Below are 24,825 nucleotides of genomic sequence, written 5' to 3'. Positions count from 1 at the left end.
ATGCCTCTAGTCCCAGCAACTCAGGAAGCTGAGGCAGGAGAATGGCACGAACCTGGGAGGCGGAGCTGGCAGTGAGCCAATATCGTGCCACTGCACTCCAGCCTGGGCGACAGAGCGAGACTCCATCAAAAAAAAAAAAAAAAACCACCAAAGATTCATGACAGTGCTGGATTATAACACTGTGGGAAAAAACCCTAAGAATCCACCAGTGCCCTTGATACTAAACAAAGAAAAAAACAAATAATAAGAATGACAGGAGAGCTTTTCTTTATAATAGAACATCAACTAGTAAATGTAGAAGGAATAACACAGTTAGAAAATCACGATTTTGCACCCATCATAGTAATATTTTGTTTAGAAAAGAATCATCCAAGAATGTTAAAACCATTGAGTGAAAGTTTGTTGGGAATGAGTATATTTACACAGCCTGAAAATTTCTCCTCACAGATTATTCATTAACTACAAGAGGAAAAAAATACTTCTACATAATAGATAACACTGTAGCTAAGTGACCACCAACAATGGGACAAACTGATACCTTATGATTCTTGATAAGAGAGGCTAAGAATACAACATCACTTATGTAATATTCCTGCCCAAAATGTATAGCCTCAACTTAATTATGAGGAAACTACCAGTCAATCTCAAATTGAAGGATAAGCCACAAGGCAACTGGTCTGAATGTTTCAAAAATATCAATGTCAGAAGAGAAAAAGAAAGGCCAGGCATGGTGGCTCACGCCTGTAATCCCAGCACTTTGGGAGGCCAAGGTGGGCAGATCACAAGGTCAGGAGTTTGAGACCAGCCTAGCCAATATGGAGAAACCCTGTCTCTACTAAAAATAGAAAATTAGCAGGGCATGGTGGTGCATGCCTGTAATCCCAGCTACTCGGGCGGCTGAGGCAGCAGAATCTCTTGAACATGGGAGGCTGAGGTTGCAGTGAGCTGAGATCATGCCGTTGTACTCCAGCCTGGGCAACAAGAGTGAAACTCCTCTCAAAAAAAAAAAAAAAAGGAAAGAAAGAAAGGCTGTGGAGCCATTCCAGATTAAAGGTCATTGAAGAACGATTATAACTGAATGAAAAGCATGATTCTTTATTGAATGTCTGATGAGAAAAAAAAAAACAAAACACATTGCTATTAGGGATATTGCTAGGACAACTGATACAATTTGTATATAGATTGCATATTCCAAAATAGTATTATTGTATCATCATTAAATTTTTGGAACAATCATTGCTCCATGTAAAACAATGTCCCTGTTCTTAAAAGGCAAATACTAAAGTATTAGGAGTGAATGCGCTTCGGTTATATTTTTGAATGAGCTATTTTTAAAGGGGAATTATATGTAGGTATCAAGATCTAGGTACTAGGTGTGTTCATTGTAACTCGGGTTGCATTACTTCTAGGCTCCTTCATTAGGCCCTAAATACTTTAGTATTTAACTTTTAAGAGCAACAACAATAATACAGCAACAATAATAACATAGTTATAAGTGGAAAGAGATAAAGCCAGTGTGGTAACGTATTAACAATTGGCAAATCTCAGTGAAGGATATATGACAATTTATTGTCCTAATTTAGCAACATTTCTATACATGTGAAACTTTTACAAAATAAAAAGATAAAACAGATTTGAAAATCTTTAGGTGACTCTCTCTCCCCAACTAAATGGCATTAAAAAAGTATTCTCCCTTTAAGCCCAGGGATTTTCCACTAATTTTATCACTATTACATTTTCCTGTTGATAACTTTTAGTTACCTGGTATGGGCAGCTGGTGGAGAAGGAGGTTTGGGTGAAGATGATGAGTGCAATTTGACGCAGTGTCTTTGAGATCCAATGTGTCTCGAGAGATCCAATGTGTTGGGAGCTCAGGGAAGAGGTCCAAGCCAAAGACATGGAATCGACTGATATTACTCCCTTGAGAGCTCTCCTGGAGGGAGCTTGGAGAACAAGAGTGGCAAATGTAAAGGAGACTAAGAGTGAATGGTGGGAGAACCAAGGGGAACCACGGTTCAGCAGCTGTGGAAGGATACATTTCATAAGGAGACCATGGTCCACAGCCTGAAATGTCCCAAGGAGTAAAGCAGACAACCGTAAAGTCCCCTGGATTTGGCAAGTAGGTGGTCCTTGGTAACCTGAATGACTTCCAGGGAGAGGGAGTTGAGGAGTGGGATTGGTGGTGAAACCACACCAGGGTTCATTAAAGAGCAGTTGTGTGGCCAAGTGTGGTAGCTCACGCCTGTAATCCCACCAGTTTGGGAGGCTGAGGTAGGCAGATCACTTGAGGTCAGAAGTTTGAGACCAGCCTAGCCAACATGGTAAAACCCCATCTCTACTAAAAATACAAAAATTAGCCGGGCATGGTTGCAGGCACCTGTAGTCCCAGCTACTTGGGAGGCTGAGGCAGGAGAATGTCTTGAACCCAGGAGGTGGAAGTTTCAGAGAGCTGAGGTGGTGCCACTGCAGTCCAGCCTGGGCAACACAGCAAGACTCCATCTAAAAAAAAAAAAAAAAGTAATTGTGTAAGCCTGACACAGTGGCTGAGACCTGTAGTCCCAGCACTTTGGGAGGCCAAGGCAGGCAGATATCTTTGAGTTCAGGAGTTCAAGACCAGCATGGGCAACATGGCAAACCCCATCTCTACTAAAAATACAAACCTAGCCAGGTTTGGTGGTGGTGTGTGTCTGCAGTCCCAGCTACTCGAGAGGCTAAGGTGGGAAAATCTCTTGAGCCTGGGAGGTGGAGGTTGCAGTGAGCTGTGGTTGTGCCACTGCATTCCAGCCTGGGTGACAGAGCTAGACACTGTCTCAAAAACAAAAACAAAAAGTAATTGTGGAAGTGAAATGTGATAAGAATATACCTTCCGATAAGTCTATTTGGAAGGGCAGGAGAGAAATAGAGATGAAGGAAGATTTTTGGTTTTGGTCTTTAGAGCTGGAAGGGATTTGCCCATGGAGAGGGGGAGGTTAGAGAATCGGAAAGGGCGATAGTTACATTAGCAAGATCCCAGAGGAACCAGAAGGCAGGAGATCGGGGTAGAATGGTGGGACTAACCCTGCATAGGGAGAGAATGTATCTTCCCACCCAGTGGCCTATGAACCCCAGGGCCTTGTCTTCTGTCTTGACCTCTCTCAAAAGAAACCAAACTGTTAGCCTCTTTCCTAATATTTCTGATGAGCCAACCACAGGATCCTGGTAGGCAGGGTATTGACTTAGGTAGAGTTCTGAATTTGGAGTTGGAAGAAAGCTTTGATTTCTTGTGTTTTTGCTTGACTTCCTGACTGTGTTATCCTTTCTGAGCAGCAATGTCCTCATCTTTAAAATGAAAAAAATGCACTCCATATAATAAAGTAGGAGAATATATGAAAACACTTTAAAAAGGGACTTGCGATTAGGTAGCTTTTCTGAGATGTTTTTTGTTTGTGTGTCCCTCTGCTCTTAGGATCCGGTAATATTCCAGTGACCAGGAGACCTGGCAGTTGCCAAGAATGTTCTCTGAAACTGCTGGCTTCTAATGAGGCAGCTCACGCAGGATTTGCTATCTTGAATTTAAAAATAACAGAAACAGAAACAAGTGCATCCACAGAGAGATGGACTATCACCAGAGGCTTGGTATTGTGATTAACAGTAGAATGTAAGCCAACGGAAGCCAGCTGGCAATCACTGAAACTTGACCATTTGGTTCGGTAGGTTACAATGAGTTTGTTATTAAGAATTGTTTATAATAATCAAATTTTCCACTAGGTGACAGCAAAGCCCATATGATCTAAATCATCGTTCCTCTTGAATAGTGTTTGAGAATCTTCCAAAAGCAGCGGATCCTGCCGTTCTGCAGAGTAATTATTACTAAAATCATGACATATGGCCTTGAGATATTGTCATTACTCTTCTGAGATAAATAACTCCAGTTTTTAAAAAAGCAATTTTAGTTTTTGACATTCTAAGTCACTTGAATTTATAGAAACAACTACAACAATAATTTAAAAAGCTGACATGTGTTAAGCATTTGCTGTGCGCCGGGCACTCTTATAAATGTGCATGGCTCTTGATACTACCCAACTTCTCAGAGGTTTCACAGGGATCACAAGTCCCCTCTTGTAATAAAGAACTAAATCTTTCCTGGGCCACTTCTGTAACCATAACACTAACTACATAAATACTCGCTTGTGGCTGAACTACCCTGCCCAGGAGAGGAGGAGTTTGGTTATGAATATTAATGGTTTAGTCAAGAGCCCTTTACAGGGTTTTATGAACAATTTTCAGTTATAGTTGGTATTTCTCAGAGCATTTATCTTTTTTAAAAATAACTTTTCCCCTCTTAGAGCTATGCTAACCCTTCATTGGGTTCCCTGTTGGTGGCTCATTCTTCTTGAGACTGTGTTGAGTTTGGGGTAACCTATTGAAGTCTTTTTTTTTTTAGGGGCTAAAGCTGAGACACCAGGCAGAGTGAGCTTGACTCATCATGGTACGAAGCCTTTAACCATCAGAAAGAAGTGGGAATTATGGGCCATGGCTGGTATTTGACTCTGTCCCCTGGCCCCTGGCCCCTGAATGCTTGCCTTGGTTCTAAGCAGAGAAAGGACTGAGAAGTAAAATGGCAGGGCTGTTTCTGGAACACACTAATCCACAGGCAGCCCTGCTTAGTTTGTTTTCTTCAATCAGAATATAACATAAAAACCAGGGAGCTACATAGCTGGCTCCTATACAGCTACCCATACTGCTTTTCTTCCCTTTTTAATTATTACTATGTCTGAAAGAATGCTATAAATGCATGAGATGAAATTTCCAAAGGTGCAACAGAGCATACAGTTAAAAAGTAAGTTTTACTTCCCACACCTGTTGCCCATAGGAAACCACTGGTTCTCACAGTTACCAGTTTCCAATAACGTTCAGCCTTAGCAGCCTGGGGATTCCGTGCTTGGCAGGACAGCGGTAACGATGCTGGATGCTGATGGGGGGGAGGAGTTAGGAGTAGCTCAGATTGCGGAGTGAGTTAAGCACATGTGACACCTCCTGATGAAGCTCAGGGACTAGGGGCACATGGTGTGTGGGAAAATGAGCCAGGAAACTTTGGGAATTCATAACAAGATGGCCTTATTGGCACCCACACGCTGGTGTGGCCTGGGGAAGTTGTGTACTATTATTATAGAAATATGTTCTCAGATGAAAGTTAAAAAATATAGATAAGTATATCTCACTGTTTAAGTATATATATTAAATATATATGTGTGTATATATACACATATATCTATGTTACAGTTTTTCCTGCAATATGGAGCCCAAGCCCCAGTCTCCAAGTCTCATAGCAACTCAAGCATCAGCAAACAATGCCTCCAGAAGATAGAAACTGATGCTCCTAAGGTCACCAGCAATCTTATCCCACAATGTCAGCTGAGCCACGAGAGGGAGCACCACTTCAGAGTGGCAGCTAGCCTAGGCAAGCCACGACCCAGTTCCTGACATTGGTCCCAGGTGCATTCACAAGTGTGAGCACGTGTGCTGGGTGACCCAGGACCGTCTCAGTTTATACCTGGGATAATTGTTAAAAGGGTCCTTTTCCAATCTCAAGAACTGTCCCAAGTTTGTCAATGAAGTACATGATCTCTCTGAATACAGTTCCCCTGTGCATCATCTCCCACCGTGCCACTCCTTCAGGGTGCTGGACCAATTATGGACGTGTGAGTTACGGGGGATCAGGTGTCAACCATCTTTCAGACCCAAAGCTGCAACCATTTTTTTCCCCTAGGGCCTCTTCCAGGTCTAGCAGTCTCCTGTTTCTGGGACACAAAAGGGCCAATTCTACCTCCAGTTCAGGCAACAGAACTCCCCAGCCACCCTTCAGAGGACTGGATATCCTAAATGCTTATGCCTCTTTTTCCCAATGAGCCCGATGCTCAGTAGCTCAAATGTAATTTACCACTGAGATATGTAATAAATATCTCAGGACATTTATTTTGGCCCCTCTCTAATCCCTAGCATGTCATTTTCATGAGAAAAAAAGGAAAATAAAATTCTCCTATAATACTCAACTAGAAATTTCCAGAGGTTAATAATTTTGGAAGCACATTCTTGTGGATATGTATGTAAAGTCTTTTATTGGTTCTAGCTGTTTTTCATCGGATTTTTTTAGTTTTTCTGGGTAGGCAATCATGATTTGCAAGTAATAATTATACTGACACCTAATATTTATTTATTTAACATTTTGAAAATTTTTATTTTAGAGCCTAAAACTTCTAGGATGTAATTGAGTAACGATGATAGCAAGCATGTCTTCTTGCCGACTTTAATAGAATGCTTCTAGTATTTCACCCTTAAAATGATGTGATTTAAGGTTGGACTTTGTGTGAAGGGAGTATCCTCCTAAGCTTACCAAAATAATTACCTTGGTTGTAACTTATAGAATAAATTGTCAGTATCTTGACAATTTCATCTTGACAAAGATCAAGATATTTGCTTTTGTCCAGATAAATGGCAATGGAACTATACCTTTGCTTTACTCAGATATCCAACTGTTGCAGCTCTTTCTCTTTTTACCTACAATAAAATATTAAATCCATAAATCATTAGATGCCTGGGTTTAAGTCTAGTTGTGGGAGTTCGCTAACTATTCTGAATTTCACTTTCTTTATCTGAAAATTAGAATTAAAAATACTGACTTCACAGAGTTGCTGCATTAACTTATTGCCTAGAATGTAGCAAGCATTCAATAAATTTATTATTATAGCTGTTATATAATATATATTTCACTCTCTGATCCTATTGGAGATATAGATATTAAATATAATATATATTAAATATATCACATATAATAATAAGAGAATAAAAATCTCCTTAGAAAAGACTTTTCAGTTAATGACAGTGGTGATTCTAGGATTATCTTAAGTTCACTGTGGTCTTTTCTTTAGAGGTGGTAGGATGCCCAACTGCTCCAGTTTATTCTGGATAGGGGAGCGTCCGAGGTTGAAGGACTTTCGGTGCTAAAACCAGAGAAGTCCTGGGTAAATTGGGACAAGTTGGTCACCTAGATCATGGTAATATTTGACTCCTTTCCTGTTTTCATCTGATCAGGCAGGCTCCTCCAGAAGACAAAAATAGCATTCAAAGAAAATTATTAAAGGCCTGATGATGAACAGACATCACCATCATCATTTTAGTAATAATAATAATACTGTAATAGTAAGCCACATTTAGAAGGAAACTAAATATCTCTTTCTAAGGAAATTTCTAGCAAACCAAGACAAACACTACTGGGATGATTTTCACAGAAGATGTACTCTTTGGATGGTGAGAGAGCACTAAGAAAGTAGCTATTCTAATGGGGCAGGAGGTAGAAAAGAGAAACTGGGGTACTTGGCATAGTTCAGATACTACAAATCTGGTGCTCCTGATCTACAGAAGGAAGTGTGGATATAGACCCACATTGAGCGTGAGAGTAACAGGAAGAGGTGCAAGAGTGAGGTGAATGATTCCCCTCTAGAAAGTTTGGGGCAAGCCTGGAGGGGATACTGGTTTTGTGGGCTGTTGCCAGGATAGTTGCTACCCACCTGTGCTCTGGCCTGAACATGGCTGAGTCATCACCCAGAATGCTGTGATGGTAGGAGTAATTATAGCCCAGGAGGACATGGAAGCATCAAGTAATTACAGTCAAGGAGGACACGCCCCGGGCTATGGTGCTGCTGTGCACAGAGGACAAGGCAAGGTTCGGGCAGGTGTGGGAAAAAGGTATAGATGCTTCAAAGTATTATTAAAAATGTGTGGATCCCCATGAAGCTCTACTATACCAAGTTTACCAGGATATTTGGGTCGGAATGGGGCTGATGAACCTCACCGTTCATAAAATCCAGACTGCTAATAAAAGAAGTAAAGCTTTGAAAGCTCTGGCGCCTGCTCATGGTCATCACTAATCAGCTTTACCTGGCATACACATGAAATGAAACATCAGTCAGCCTGTAAATTTAAGCAAGCTGTGTTAGACTGTACACGTGTCTAAGTATCGCTTACTTCGTGGCATGAATAAATGGATCTGTGAAATGCACTGAAAAAAGAAAGATCAAGATCAGGGGTACAGTGGGAAACAGAGGTCATTGCTGGGTAAACTCAAAAGATTTCGTACGCAGGCCAGAGACAGGGCTGAGACACTGGGAGTTTATTCTTACTAGATGCTGGACAGTTATTGTGGCTTCAATGAGATAATGCACATAGATGCAGAGTTCTTACATGGCACATAGTTAAAGCTTACTATCACCTGTTTTTAGTTTTTGCACCTCTGAAAGCTAATCAACTAATTTCCCCTAGTATAGAAGCAGATGAACAAAAGTCAAAAATTGAATTTCTTTACTGGGAATAAAAGTTGTACAAGTTGTGTTTGTTCTACCAACAATTTCCTTTGATCCAAATGGCCAGTATAGAAAGATCAATGTTCTTCTACAGTGGCTAGAACACAAACAATGATGTCAAGGGCACATATACCAGGAAGAGACCACTAACGACCTCTCACAGGCCTCCCAAGGTAGCATCATGACCTGAAATTACCCATGCAGGCCAAGAACTGTAATTTTATTCAGTCATAGAAAGAAACACTTATCTCAGGTGTTAGTTCTGCACAATAATCAAGCTTACAAGAGCGAATACAAACCAGTGTATCTTTTATTTGTAGTTTTAAATTTTTATTACTTTTATTTTTCAATAATTTAATACAATCAATCAATAAAAGAGGGCCATGTATGGGCCAGTGGTGACAGTGTGTTACTAAACACAGATATTGGATAGGCAATTAGCAGTGTCTGCTCCAACCATGGCATCAGTTTATTAATTTTCAATAATAAATTACTGTAAGAATTCTGGAGTCCTTATGATCAGTGCCAAGTGCCATGAAAAGTCCAATCAAAATCAGAAACCATTTAATTTATTCCTTCAGAAGAAGTTACTGCATAGGTCTATTTGACAAACATAATCTTCCTTAAGATATTAGCTTAACCATAATCAAGAAGAAGGTTGTCCTGAATGCAGAATACAAGCTAAGAAAGTTGACTGTTTAATGGCTTCAGGGAAGAAAGTTTCTGGCCCACAGAACTGGAAATACCAGCCAGGTCACAGCCTCTCTAGGACAGTGCTACGATGGAAATTACTAACATTTGCTTTGGTAACTTTTCCTGCTTTTTCTATCCCCAAGTCACAAAATCACTTTTTAATGTATGCATTCTTTGCTTAGTCAAGTTAATATATCTACCTCGGTTATAGAAAACTTTCGCAAGCCCACAGGCCAGTTTTTCCTCTCTAAAGAGTTTTTGTGTATCTCTGCTTCGATTTGTAGCCTGTTGATTTCACTTTTTCTCCTTGTGCAAGCATCTCAAGTTATTCTGGCCACTTTACTGACACAGCTATGTACAGAGAGCAACTATCCAATCTCCCTGCTTTTTGACATTCGTCTTATCTTCTTTATAATATATAGGTAACTCCATGAAGTTTCTCAGGATCCCTCTATTCGGTATGTTGTTGACTGAAATCTTTGGTCATCACCTTTCTTATATGTTAATTTATTATTCCACTGGATCCAGCTTCAGTCTACAAATGTAGTTAAGTCTCCACTGCCCCCAAAACCCTACCCTCAAGTCTGCAACTCTCAGGCTACTTTCCTTTCATGGTCGAGGGACTGGAAACAGCATTGTCATGCATCATTGCCCTCTTCCATGTATCAACACCTTGCAAACTGGCTCCTACAAGTTCCATACTCCAGTGGAACTTGCTTCTTGGAGTAGTACTAACTTTCAGTGATCTCTTCTCCCTGGGGTCTAGTGCTAGACCCCAAAAAGGGGTGAATGCCTGGCTTTGCTGACATTGCTCCCTGGCCATAGTTAAAAGAGAGACACACACTCAAGCTAGGTTACTTCTCTCTCCTGAGATTTGGAGCATGAACTGGAGAGGTGCAGAATTTTCTGGAGCAGAGCTGTGTTAGTGGCTGCACCACGCTGGGAGAGGGGTCATAGATTCCTAGGAGGCCCCCAGAGCTGCCCTGGTTCCTATCCTTCCCGAACCTTGGTTGTCCATCTCCTCCGCTAACTCTCTGTGAGTTCTCCCAGAATCCTCCTTTAGGTACTGGCCTTAAATTCCCTTTTTTCTTTCTGTCTAAGCTAGTGACAGTCAGCTTCTATCCTTTACAACCTAATTAACCGGTTAATTCTTAACCAGTTAATTCTCTTACCCTTTTTAACAATTCAGAAGCATTGAACACTGAAGAATCTCCTTCCCTGCTGAAATTGTTTTTCTGTGTCTTTGCTGCCTTTGCATTCTTGTGGCTCCTCGTCCTGCAGCATTTTCTCAGGCCCCACTGTCACTCCTCTTCTTTCCCTTACCCTTGAATGAAAGGCTTCCTAAAATGTTTTTAAAATTTTTTTGTTTTGCTTTGAGACAGTCTCACTCTGCCACCCAGGCTGGAGTGCAGTGGCATGATCTTGGCTCACCGCAGGCTCCACCTCCTGGTTTCAAGTGGTTCTCCTGTCTCAGCCTTCTGAGTAGCTGGGATTACAGGTGCATGCCACCACGCCCAGCTAATTTTTATATTTTTTAGTAGAGACAGGCTTTCACCATGTTGGTCAGGCTGGCATTGAACTCCTGATCTCAGGTGATCCACCCGCCTCGGCCTCCCAAAGTGCTAGAATCACAGGCATGAGCCATCGTCCGGCCCTTCCTAAAATATTATTTATGAGAATCCTTTTTACATTCTCACTTATTCAAATCAACAAAACAAAATTTGAATGAGCCAGATACTCCACCTCATTTTAGAATATTTGGAAGAGATAGTCTAGAGAACATGACCATATATATGGTCATATTCTATTGGCACAGTCAAGCAACACAGGATATCCAAGTTCTAGATAAACATTTCTGATTATCTACATGTATATTTGTGATCCAACTCACCTAAAATCACCTATTACCATCTCAAATTTAGTATGCTTAAAACTATACTCATTATTTTTGCCCTCAAATATGATCCTTTTTCTATCTTTCCAATCTCAATCCAGAACAGTACCATCCTCCCACCATAAGCTTAAATATCAGAGTCATCTCTTATTTCCTCTTCTCATCTGGTCAATGCACAGGCCCTGTTGATTCTGACCCTGATACACATTCACCTCAGCAGAACATGCCCACAGGCACCCCCCATCAAGTCCCCTTACATTTCACTTCCTGTTGCAGTGGTTTACTAACTCAGTGCCCAGCTATCTGGCTGTGCCCTACCCAGTCATCCTCCACATGGCTGCTTAAGTCTTTTAAAACTCAGATTTAATCGTGACAGTTCCCAGAAGAGAAGCCTTTCAGTGGTTCTCCAAGGGATGTTCATGAAAATTGCCGAGGAGTTCCGAAAAAGTGAACATTCTTGGGCTGCAAATAAGAATTCCTCAGTCAGTTTCCAGAAATAAGGCATGAGTATTTTGAGAACCTCATCCCCCCACCCCCACCCAGGGATTTTGATATAGACCTACGGTTAAGTGTCATTGCTTTAATGGAACCTCAGTGCCTACTGAACAGATCTCAAATTTCTCACTGTGATATTTAGGGCACCAACTTCTGCTTCAAGCCTTGTCTCCTTTAATTCCTTACATATTCCAAAGTCTGACAAATAGTGATGACAGTAGTTACTATTTCCTGAATGCCTCCTGACATCATGCCTTTCATTAGTCTGCTCTTGCCACTTGGAAAATCCTTTCTTCTCCATTTCTATTCCTCTCAATTACACCCTCCTTCAAGGTCAAGTTTGACTAATTTAGAGTAAAATACATTTACAGTATTTAGAGTAGTTATGGGGTCATAATAAGCCCTCTATAATAGCAGTTAATGTTGTTATGATAATGATGATGATAAATAATACCTTATACCTCCATGAAGTCCTTACCACCCACTAAATCAGAACTAGTCTTTCCTTCCTTTGTGTTTCCATTGCACTTTGTTTCTAGTCCTTTTAGGGTATCTGCTAGATTCTGTTTTGCTTTTTGTACCTGTCTTACCTGTCCTGGTGAAGTGCAACCTTGTTAGTGAACTCTATCTTGGTCAGGTACTATATCATGTTCAAAACACAGCAGTTGCTCAATACATTTGCACACTTTTAAATTGAGTTCTAAATGATCTTCGTGAACTGTCACCCCAGCCAGAAACAGATGTTCAGCGGGATTCCCTGCCTGTTTGTCCTGTGTTTTGTCTCTGAGCTGAGCAGGGGAGAAACCCAACTCGGAGCCCTTTAAATTAAACATGTACTTAAGTGGCAAAAGAATTTTTAATTAGAGCCTGGGAAAAGGAAACATTAACATTTGTTGAGTGCATACTCTGCCAGGACACTGTAGTGTGTTTGCCTTGGAACAGCTGTGTAGCAGGAAGCTGCTTCTAACATATTCTGTATTCTTTCCTCCCATTGTTTGCTTAAGGTAACATTTATGTCTGATATTTGCTTAATGTGCCTCTCAAGTCGTTTCTGAGCATTGTAAAGAGGAAACGGTTCACTGGGTGGCAATGCCAGGCACTCAACACTGAGTAACTGATGTGTTAGTGGTGCTCTTTGAAAAGTATGATGTACTGTGAAGTGTCACACTACCTGGATAATTTGCTGTTACCATCAGCCAGGTGGCTGTTTAAATGGTTTTAGATCGAGGAGGAGTTTCCAATAGTTTTAGGCCTTCCCCAGATCCATACTCCTAGGAGAAGTGGGGATTTTTGGCCCATGGCATGATGTCCCCATGAACAGTATCAGAAATGTAGATCTGTTTTATGAGATAAGGGACTAAAGTGGTTCTCTGAGCCCATGCTTCCACGTTGAATGGTAGTTAGGACTATAACACGGGTGACTATAACACTTATTGTTAAAACAGTGGATGCTCAGCACAACAGAATCCACTGGGACTATCCCAGGTGAATTGGTACCTCAGCTACCAGAGCACAGATCACTTCCATGCTGGGCATGGAGTCAGTGACATCTGCTTCTTTCAACTCCACATAAAGTGCTAAAAGAGAGGGTGTGAACCCTGAGAGTAAGTATAAAGATCCTCTGGATGTGCAGGATTCATCCTGAAGTGACTGAACAAAGCTAAGGGGAGAATTTGATAAATCTCTGCACTGCAGCCTAATGAAAGAGCAGGCTTCTTAGTTGAAAGAGCAAATCATGCACTGGGGGCTTCTGAGGAAAATTAGGCTTCTCCTCTAAATTCCGCAGTGTGATGAGTGGCAGGAATGGACTTTGCCTGAACACAGAGGCTGATGCCTGAACTTAAGAGTCTCATTGATTGCATCCAGTGTTTTCTGGACTGTCCAGCGAAGCCCTCTCCAAGTCCTACCTTACCTTCAAGGCTCACTAAGCGATGAATGTCTCTATCGGTATTCTCACTGTCCTCCAATCCCATTGCTTTCTCCTTCTTTAGAAGTGATACACCCTCTCTACTACTGAAGTTGTGACTTACATTTATACAGCCCTGCTGAAAATCATTACCAACCTAGCTCAAAGGAATCTTTACTTATTCTGAATCCCTCTAGCACTGAGTTGTTTAGTCCACTTTGCCCTTGTGATACATAGCCTTGCATTGTTTGTTGTTCTTTTCACCTGAACTGTTTTGTCTTCTCAAATTGATTGAGAATATAAGTCATATATTATTGCTCTTTCTTCATCCATATTACTCAATTATCAATGAATATTGATTGATTGATTTTGAAAACCTTATTTTGTATGTTGAACCATCTTGGTTTTGTTCTGAATAGAAGAGTTATTCAAGTTACCAAAATGTACCTGGACTTTTGCTTTATTTCTGACCATATCACCAAAAAAATAAAAAATCCTCCAAATCTGGAATTTACATCAGACTTCTTGGAGGAATGGGGAGAGGAGTTAATATTTTAACTCACAAGGGTGATGCTAGAAGCCTAAAGTATACAGCAGAAGTGGTAGGATGAATAGAATTGTTAAAATCCACAGAGGGGCCGGGCGTAGGGGCTTGTGCCTGTAATCCCAGCACTTTGGGAGGCCAAGGCGGGCGGATCATGAGGTAAAGAGTTTGAAGCCTGGCCAACATGGTGAAGCCTCGTCTCTACTAAGAATACAAAAATTAGCCAGCTGTGGTGGTGCGTGCCTGTAATCCCAGCTACTCAGGAGGCTGAGGCAGGAGAATCACTTGAACCCGGGAAGTGGAGGTTGCAGTGAGCTGAGATCACGCCACTGCACTCCAGCCTAGGCAACTCTGTCTCAGGGGAAAAAAGAAAAAAAAATCATCAGATTGGAATTGGGATCCTGGGTTTGGTTCTTATGACTACTAAGTCTTAGAATTTACTTCTTCTCTGAACCTTAGTCTGTTCATTTGTAAAATATTGATCATAATATGTATTTCTGTAGGTTTATTGTGAAGACTAAATGAGATAACATATAAGAAAACACTAAGAATGATGCCTAGAACAGTATATGTTAAATAATTCTCAGTCTGAATGAGTCACTGATGTTGTTTCAGAGTATGCCAAATCTTGTAATTCTGGGTATTTTGGTTTCCTTAAAGAGCCACATTTGAAAGATCACCAATGGAGATAAGGTCAAACTTGTTAGATGGTAAATAGTCTCTTGACATAAGTAATGGAACCCAAAGACCTAAATAGAGGATGGATTAGTACCCATTTATAATACACAAAATGAACTGTTCCTTGGTCAATTTCTCACTTCTTTGACTTAATACAATGGCCTACTATTAAGTAATCAATCATTGATCTAATTTATTATACAATGAATGCAGTCTATTGAGAAAGTCAGATCAAAATGCTTAGCTGTTTTATGAGGGAAAAATCAGATGAGGAACAATTGTGTGTTGTTATCACTAAAAATCAAAATTAATAGGAACAGTATCCTATAAATGAAGCATAATGTGATTGGCTACCAGCCTGGTCTTAAAGAAAATGGGTTGGTAACATTTTCTTAAATGGTACCTTTTTCCAAGGACCTCTTATCTTAAAATCTTCTGAGGGCATGGACTAGAGTGCAATCCTCCAACTGGAACTTCTCCTTTTTCCTGAATGGAAGCTTTCTAACTTCCATGCCGCTTCTTTTTATTACCAAAAAGCACATATATGTTGGTGTTTATTTTCTCTGATCAGTTCTATGGGGAATCTATATCTCTTAAGCAGATTTCCCAAATGAGTATGGAACTATTCTTTCCCAATGTGGTTGGTATTGTCAACAAGGTTATTAAATTGTGAGCAAGCTCCTTGAATAATCATGAAAAGTGTCCCAGGTAGCAGGAATTCCAGGATTCCTCATGCATAACATGCGTCTCAGGTGACCTACTTACCACAAGTAAGTCTTTCACACACTCCTTTTGAACTGTGATGAAAGTAAGCTATACAAAAGCTGACAGGTACAGACTGTCAAATTAAATCTCAAACTAGACCTTGATGTTAAAATCTTAAAATAGACAGGACTTATCAAGTTAAATTTACATGTGAGGATCATGAGTCCTTAGCATCCAGAGAAAACCCAGACTTTTGTACTTGGCATGATAATAGTTTTATTTGAAGACAACACAAGTAAAACAATTTCCTTGCAAATTAATGTCTAATCAATACATAATGCTTAGAATGGAAAGAAGCAAATTTTGTAAAGCACCCTTTTCCTTTTGAGTCTTTGGGAGTACACTTGAGATTCATTATAATATAAGCTTTAAAGCCTTTTACCCGTCATGTTAAATACCAAAAGGAATAACTTGCATATGGGAAAATAAAAGTGTCCTTTCCAGCACTTGCCGTAAGTCACTTTTTTTTTTTTTTGAGACAGAGTCTCGCTCTGTCACTCAGGCTGGAGTGCAGTGGCATGGTCTCAGCTCACTGAAACCACCGCGTCCCAGGTTCAAACGATTCTCCTGCCTCAGCCTCCTGAGTAGCTGGGACTACAGGTGTGTGCTACTAAGGCTAATATTTTGTGTTTTTGGTAGAGACGGGGTTTCACCGTGTTAGCCAGGATGGTCTCTATCTCCTGACCTCGTGATCCACCCACCTGGGCCTCCCAAAGTGCTGAGATTATAGGCGTAAGCCATTGCGCCTGGCCAAGTCACTTTTTTATTGTCCTTCAAAAAGGAGCATTTTCAGAAGACAATGCTTAATATGTTGGTTGTGGCATTTGTGTTGGAATTAACTGCCATCAGTGAAGCTCAGTTAGCTGATTTCAGGCTGATCTTCTGAATCTTTCATTAGCTATATGAGAATGGATAGACAGAAATGTACAATGTTGTACACACCACTGACCAATGGTCAGAACTGTGAGTGGCTCTCACAACCTGGTGGCTTAGGTGCTTAGGATCTCAAGAAGCCATGAGGCAATAAAGTAGATAATAGTATATGTCCTAAAGTTGCAATTAGATTTGGTTTTCATCTGTGAAATTTTGGGCAAGTCTCTGAGTCTGTCTAAGCTTGTCTTTTCTTTCTTTCCATTTCTAATTTTATTGAGGCATAATTGATGAAATTGTATATATTTACAGTGTCCAATATGATCTTTTGTTATATGCATACATTGTGAAATGATGATCAATATTAAGCTAATGAACATATCCCTCACCTTGCATAGTTATCTTTATTGCATAGAGAGTGTGTGGAGAGAACATTTAAGATCTACTCTCAGCAAATTTCAAGTATAAACTCCAGAATTATTAACTACAGTCATCATGCTGCATAACTGAGACTTTGTACTCTTTCACCAATATCTCCCTATATCCTCCACCCCCAGCTTTTAGCAACTACCATTCTACTGTCTGCATCTATGAGCTCAACTTAAGATCCCAACATAAGTAAGATGATGCAGTATTTGTCTTCTATGCCTGGCTTATTTCACTTAGCAAAGTGGCCTCTAGGTTCATTCAGATTGTTAGAAATGATGGGATTTCATTCTTTTTTAAGGCTGAATAAAATTCCATTGTGTGTACATATACGTATTATATACCATGTTTTCTTTATCCATTTATCCACCAATGGACACATCTTATTATTTTGAATAATGCTGCAAGGAACATGAGAGTGCAGCTCTTTCTTCTATATACTGATATCATTTCTTTTGGATATATGCCCAACAGTGGGGCTGTGGCATCATGTGCTAGTTCTATTTTTAATTTTAATTTTTAATATCTTAGTTCCATTGATGTTTTCTGTTGTTTTTTCAGCTTCTATTTCATTTATTTTTCCTCTGATCTTTGGTATTTCCTTCTTTCTACTGAATTTAGGCTTTGTTCTTTTTCTATTTCCTTGAGGTATAAAGTTAGGTTGTTTATTTGAGATCTTTCTTTTTCTTAATCTAGGCATTTATTGTTATAAACCTCAGTCTTAGAACTGCTTCTGGTGTGTCCAATAAATTTTGGTATGCTGTGTTTCCATTTTTGTTTGTCTCAAGATATCTTAAAATTTCCATTTAGATTTTTTGACCCTTTGGTTGTTCAGGAGCATGTTGTTTAATTTTTACATAATTATGAATTTTCCAATTTTCCTCCTGTTACTGATTTCTAGTTTCATACCATTGTGGTCAGAAGAGATACTTGATATGATTTCAAATTCTTGAATGTGTTAAGACTTGGTTTGTGGCCTGACGTATGATCTATCTTGGAGAGTATCTCACTTGCACTTGAGAAAAATGTGTATTCTGCTGCTGTTGGGAGAAATGTTTTGTATATGTCTGTTAGGCCCATTTGGTCTAAGTTATAGTTTAAGTCCAGTATTTCCTTATATTTCTATTTGGTTACCTGTCCATTGTAAAATGTAGGATACTGAAGTCCCATGCTGTTATTGCATTGCTATCTCTGCCTTTGGATCTATTAGTATGTACTTTACATATTTAGATGCTCTGATATCAGGTGCATATGTGTTTAAAATTATAATATTATTTTGATGAAATGATCCCTTTATCATTATGCAATAACCTTATTTGTGTCTGTTTTACAGTTTTTGACTTAAAGTCTATTTTGTCTGCTATAAGTATAGTTATCCCTACTTTCTTTTGGTTTCCATTTGCATGAAATATCTTTTTCCATCACTTCACTTTCAGTATGTGTGTGTCCTTAAAGGTGAAGTGAGTCTTTTGTGGGCAGCATATAGTTTGGTCTTGTTTTTCATCCATTCAGCTGCTCTTTGTCTTTTGATTGAAGAATTTAATCAATTTATATTCAAGGTAATTATTGATAAAGACTTACTATTGCCATTTTGTTACTTGTTTTCTGGGTGTTTTGTAGATCTTTTGTCCCTTTCTTCTCTTACTGTCTTTCTTTGTAATTTGGTTATTTTCTACAATGATGTGCTTTGATTCCGTTCTCTTTATCTTTTGTGTATCAACCACAGGTTTCTGTCTTATGGTTACTATGAGGTTTGCATAAAACACCTTATAGTTATAACAGTCTATTTTAAGCTGATAATAATTTCAATTACATGCAAAAACTCTACATGTCTATTCCCTATCCACCTTTTCTGCTTCTGATGTCACAAATTGGCATCTTTTTACATTGTATATCTGTTAACTAATTATTGTAGTGATAATTATTTTATTATTGTCTTTTAACCTTTATACTAGAGTTATAAATGATTTATATACCACTATTACAGTATCAGAGTATTCTGGATTTGACAATATACTCACTTTAACCAGTGAGTTTTATACTTTTACATGTTTTCATGTTACTAATTAGCATCTAGAAAAAACTTGTATTTTTTTCTTTCTAGGTTGGTCTTGAGGTCTTTTGTGAGAGTGGCTATAAAATCTAGCCCTGCCCTGAGGGTCCAGGGCATTTGGTTATAGATGCTAACAGTGTATCTTTCATGTGATACTTCTTTATTCTGGTGGATGACCTAATGCTTAAGTGTCCTACCTGTGATCATGTGTCTCTCTCCTAGGAAACTTTTTTATACTGGCAGACACCCTTATGGCTCTTGTGACCTGTGTCCTGTTTATTTCTACCAAGATAGTCACTCTCTAGGAAAGCCCTGAACAGAAAAGAATTTATGCTTCAGGTGCACCAATCAAGTAAGACACAGAGGAGGCAATTCCACAAAACCCATGAAATGACAGAAGCAGTGTATTACTTACAAATCCAGGCCAACAGGAAGGAGAGGGCTGTTGAGGAAATTCTCACTCAAGCAGTGAGTGGGGAGCAGAAGAAAGAGAAGGAACTATGGGCCTAAGCCTTTACCAGGGTGCAGGGCACTACCCAACCAGGTTTTCCATGAGGAGTTCTAATTGTTGAATTTAGAACAAGTAGATAACTGTTCCATGGGGTCATGCTGTGACTCACAGGTGGTCACTGCAGCATACGTGAGCAGTTCCTATGGGGTGGGAGGGTCAGTAGGATAAGTCAGGTAAGTTGTATCTATTAATAGCTGTTCCATGTGAAAGTGGTCACTAAGAGGCAATTGCATAAGACAGATAACTGGATCAACCACTTTGAGGAACTATGAGAAGGCAGAGAACTGAACACTATGTGTTAAGGGTGACTAAGCCCTGCTTCTGGTATAAGAAACTTCAACTTATATTTAAAATGGATACTGAGGAAATATAAAATTATAATTCACTACAGTGTCTTTATATTTCAGGATAAAGAACTCCCTTTAGCCTTTCTTGTAAGGTAGGTCTAGTGGTGATAAACTCCCACAGCTTTTGTTTGGGAAAATCCTTCTCTCTCCGTTGTTGAAGGACAGCCTTGCCAGGTACAATATTCTTGGTTGGCAGTTTTTTTTTTTTTTTCTTTCAGCACTCTGAATGTATCACCACTCTCTTTCACAGCTTACAAGGTTTCTACTAAGAAATCCACTGATAGTTGTGTGGGTGTTCCTTTTTATGTGACAAGTTGTTTTCTTCTTGTTGCTTACAAAATTCTCTGTGTTTGATTTTTGACAATTTGATTATAATGTGGCTTGCTGAAGACCTCTTTCTGGTCAACCTATTTGGAGTTCTTTGGGCTTCATGGATTTGGACGTCCACTTCCCTTTCCAGAATTGTTAAGTTTTCTGTCATTTATTTAAATAAATTTTCTGTTCCTTTCTCTTTTTCTGTTCCTTCTGGAATGCCCATAATGCATATATTAGTTCACTTGATGGTGTCCCAATAAGTCCTGTAGGCTTTCTTCACTCTTTGTTACTCTTTTTGTTGTTTATTATTCTTTCTCTGGCTGGGCTATTTCAAATGACCTGTCTTTGAGCTCACCGAGTCTTTCTTCTGCTTAATTGAATCTGCTATTAAAGCTCTCTATTGAATATTTCAGTTCAGTCATTGTGTTTTCAGCTCCAGAATTCCTGGTTGGTTCCTCTGTTTGGTTCATTTTTATGGTTTCTAGTTCTTTTTTGAACTTTAAATTTTGTTCACATGTCATCTTCTTGATGTCATTTAGTTGTTTATCTGTATTCACATATAGTTCACTGAACCTCTTTAAGATTATTATTTTGACTTCTTTTTCAGACAGTTAGTAGCTTTCCATTTCTTTAGGGTCAGTTACTGATACTTTATTTTGTTTTAATGGTAGTGTCATGCTTCCCTGATTATTCTTGATCCTTGTGGCCTTGTGTTGATGTCTACACATTGGAAGACATAGGCACCTTCTCCAAACTTTACTGATTAACTTTGGCAGGGAAAGCCCTTCACCACTTAGTCTGTCTATAGATTATGTGTGAACTAACTGGCAGAGTTGTTGATGGACTGGTCTGGTGCCTAGGTCAGTGGGTCAGTGGGCCTGGGGCCTGGGTTCACTGGGAGGAGCCTGAATCCAGAGGCTTCCCTGGCACTGGGATGGGCCTCGAGCCTGAATTTGCAGGGGCCAGCCTGTGATTGGGCTAGGCCTAGAGCCTGGGACTCTGGGGGCTGGGTCATGGGGGCAGGGCTGGCACTGGTGTCTGTGGAAAAGTTGGGTGCTCACTTCATTCTACTTCCTCCATGCAGAGGGTATCGGTATTCATGCTGTGCTGCTAGGGCTTGGGGGAAAAGGGATGAAAGCAATGTGAAATTATCCTTCCTACACTCTTTGTCTTTTTTATTTCTGTGCTTTACCCAAGTGCTGTAGTTGCCCGTCTGGATTTATTGGTTCTTGTGAAGGTATTTTTGTGAGTGGACAGTTATTCAAACTGATGTTTCTGGAAAGGGACAAGTCCTGGAAGTTCCACAATCCTGCTGTCATGCTGATAAACCTAAACTTCAACTTTTTCAACTAAAAATGAAGTACTATTACACCTGCTTATATTATTGTTGTACAGGATAAATTAGGTAAAGTTGAAAAGCACTTAGCATGGGGCCTTACTCAATACAAATTAGATTTTGTTATATTTATTAATACTTTTACAAAATTAATTAGACCATTGTGATATGAGGACTCCCACTTTTATTACTTTTTAGATATGACTAACAGAAGAAAAGAGAGCGAGCGAGAATCTAATTAACAGTACTAAACTGAACGAACATCACTCTGTTTATTCTACCTTGTTTTTTGCCCCCATTCCTGCCCCACTGCCGAAAGGCAGAAAAATAGAGCCTCCATGAATACTTTTTCCAGGATAACTTACAATGTGATGGCCCAGTCTTGGTGAGAGATGACAATGTGCTAGCAGCCCTCACTCCTAGCGCCTCCTCGGCCTCTGCCTTCACTCTGGTGGTGCCTGAGGAGCCCTTCAGCCCACCATGGCACTGTGGGAGCCCCTCTCTGGGCTGACTGAGGCCAAAGCCTCCTCCCTCTGCTTGCAGGGAGGTGTGGAGGGAGAGGCCCTGGCGGGAACCAGGGCTGCTTGCTGTGCTGTCGGGCCACTGCGAGTTCCGGCAGGCGTGGGCTCAGCAGGTCCGTGTTAGGGAGCGGCCAGTGGGCACCACAGGCCCAGGGTAGTGAGGGGCTTAGCACCCGGGCCAGCAGCTGTGGAGGTTGCTCCGAGTCCCCCAGCAGTGCTGGCCAGTGGTGCTGCACTCAAATTCTTGCCAGGCCTTAGCTTCCTCCCCAGGGGGCAGGGCTAGGACCTGCAGCCTGCCATGTCTGAGCTCCCCCCTCGCTGCAGAGGGCTCCTGCGCAGCCCGAGCCTCCCCACCGGGCACCGCCCCCTGCTCTGTGGCACCTGCGCCCATCGACTGCCCAAGGGCTGAAGAGTGCATGCACCGCTCGGGACTGGTGATGGGCAACTCCGCCTGCAGCTCCCCTGCAGGATCCACTGGGTGAAGCCAGCTGGGCTCCTGAGCCTGATGGGGACTTGGAGAACTTTTATGTCTAGCTAGAGGATTGTAAATACACCAATCAGCACTCTGTGTGTAGCTCAGGGTTTGTAAATACACCAATGGGTACTCTGTGTCTAGCTAACCTAGTGGGGACTTGGAGAACTTTTCTGTCTAGCACTCTGTGCGGAGCTCAAGGACTGTAAATGCACCAGTCAGCACTCTGTCAAAACGGACCAATCAGCTCTCTGTAAAATAGACCAATCAGCTCTCTGTAAAATGGACCAATCAGCAGGATGTGGGTGGGGTCAGATAAGGGAATAAAAGCAGGCTGTGGCGCCAGCAGTGGCAACCCACTTGGGTCCGGTTTCATGCTGTGGAAGCTGCGTTCTTTTGGTCTTTGCAATAAATCTTGCTGCTGCTCACTCTTTGGGTCCACTGCCTTTATGAGCTGCAATACTCACCGGGAAGGTTTGCAGCTTCACTCCTGAAGCCAATAAGATCGCGAACCCACGGGGAAGAATGGACAACTTCAGACAAGCTGCCTTTAAGAGCTGTAACACTCACCACAAAGGTCTGCAGCTTCATTCCTGACAGCGAGACCACGAACCCACCAGAAGAAGGTCCAGAGACATCTGAACGTCTGAGGGAACAAACTCCGGACACCCCATCTTTAAGAACTGTAACACTCACTGTGAGGGTTGGTGGCTTCATTCTTGAAGTCAGTGAGACCAAGAACCCACCAATTCCGGACACATTGGGACAGTATATCCTCAGTAGGGCCCTCCTGAGACTGGCCAGGGAGAAGGGTAAAGGAGAAGAGAGGAGAAGATTTGAGGAAGTTTTGCCGCAATTTAAAAGTCCTGAAGAGAGCAGGTGCGATGGCAGATGCTTGTAATCCCAGTGCTTTGGGAGGTCGAGGCAAGAGGACAGCTTGAATGCAGGAGTTCAAAACCAGCCTGTGCAACAACGTTGAGATCCCGTCTGTACAAAAAATTAAAAAATTAGCCAGAAATGCTGGCACACAACCTGCAGTCCCAGCTACCCGGGAGGCTGAGACAGGAGGATCACTTGAGGCCAGGAAGTCAAGGCTGCAGTGAGTTGTTTTTGTGTCACTGCACTCCATCTTGGGTGACAGAGTGAGATCCTGCTTAAAAAAAATGCCCTGAAGAAATGAGAAAAAGCTAGGGATGATAGATGGATAGGGAGAATGCGTGGCATATGAGAAAGAGCCCTCACTTGGCACCTATGTACCACTCTATGCAGCATGCTTTATTTCCTTTGGTCATAGGCTGCCCTGGTAAGGGAATGGGCTTTTAACCTGAGTTTTCAGGACCCTCCCTGTGACTGAGGTAGGCCTGGAGCCGAGGGCTCTGGGGATAGCCTGGTGTCAGAGTTTATAGGGGTCAAAATCAAGAAAACAGCTACTTTAGTAACTGCTATACTCTTACCTGACAATTATTGGCCTGTATAAATCAGTATCCCCCCAAAAGTTATTGAGATGGTAATGAAAGCCCATAAGAATCCAAATTTTGAGAACTTTTTGAGATGGGAATGTGATTATCTATTGCTTGAATAAATGTTTCTAGAGACTATGTGATAGAGGAGACAACAGTCATTTAGACCTGGGTTAGAATCTTGGCTTTACTATTGGATTTTGAGTAAATTGCTTCTCTTAATCTAAGTTTCTTGATTTGTAAAATGGAGATACTTGAAGTTTTTTTTGGTAAAGAGATTGTGTATGTGCATTTATAAGGATCTTGCTAGGAAACAGATGGCCCACATATGCAAACTGCTAATTAGAGTTGGAACTATTTATGATGGTATAGGCAGGTGCAGTAATCTGTTTGTGTCCCTCCTAAATTCGTATGTTGAAGTGCTAACCTCTAAAGTGATTGTATTAGGAAACGGGGCCTTTGGGAAGTAATTAGGTCATGAGAGTGGAGTCCTTATGAATGGGATTAGAACCCTTGTAGACAAGACTTCAGAGAGTTCTCTCACCCTCTTTCCACCATGTGAAGATAAAACGAGAAGTTGGCAATCTTTAAGAGGGCCAACCAGAAACCCACCATGCTGGCATTCTAGTCTCAGACTTCCAGCCTACAGAACTATAGTAAATAAATTTCATTTAAAAGCCACCCAATCTATGGTAGTCTGTTACTACAGAAGTACAGTAAATAAGGCTGGGCGCAGTGACTCATGTCTGTAATCCCAGCACTTTGAGGCTGAGGTGGGTGGATCACGAGATCAGGATATCCAGACCATCCTGGCTAACACGGTGAAATTCCGTTTCTACTAAAAATACAAAAAATTAGCAGGGCGTGGTGGTGGGCGCCTGTAGTCTCAGCTACTCGGGAGGCAGGAGAATGGCGTGAACCTGGGAGGCACAGCTTGCAGTGAGCCGAGATCGGGATCGCGCCACCGCACTCCAGCCTGGGCGACAGAGTGAGACTCTGTCTCAAAAAAAAAAAGAACTATAGTAAATAAATTTCATTTATAAGCCACCCAATTTATGGTACTTTGTTATAACAGCCCAAACTGACTAATCCACCAGGTTTTTAGAAGTATCCACAAGGAAAGACGTAGTATCCTTGGGCAGGCAATGGAGAGGAGCAGAACTTCTCTTTCTAGACCTGGCCAGTAACAGGAAGGAGAGA

The 24,825-nt window shown here is 41.0% G+C and overlaps 2 protein-coding genes across 2 annotated transcripts in view; both read left to right on the top strand.

Annotated features, from left to right (window-relative positions):
• Nucleotides 1-24,825, top strand: part of LOC105484357 (solute carrier family 36 member 4) — a 96,310-nt gene that overhangs the window by 11,487 nt on the left and 59,998 nt on the right. The window lies entirely within an intron of this gene.
• On the top strand, nt 7,732-7,907 carry LOC105484355 (ATP synthase subunit ATP5MJ, mitochondrial). Its single transcript, XM_024793625.1, is given in 2 exon segments — nt 7,732-7,786; nt 7,789-7,907. Coding segments are annotated over 2 exon segments (174 nt in total).

Source organism: Macaca nemestrina, chromosome 12 (genome assembly GCF_043159975.1).
Source record: "Macaca nemestrina isolate mMacNem1 chromosome 12, mMacNem.hap1, whole genome shotgun sequence".
Classification (NCBI taxonomy): Eukaryota; Metazoa; Chordata; class Mammalia; order Primates; family Cercopithecidae; genus Macaca; species Macaca nemestrina.
This window is presented reverse-complemented; position numbering and strand designations above follow the sequence as displayed.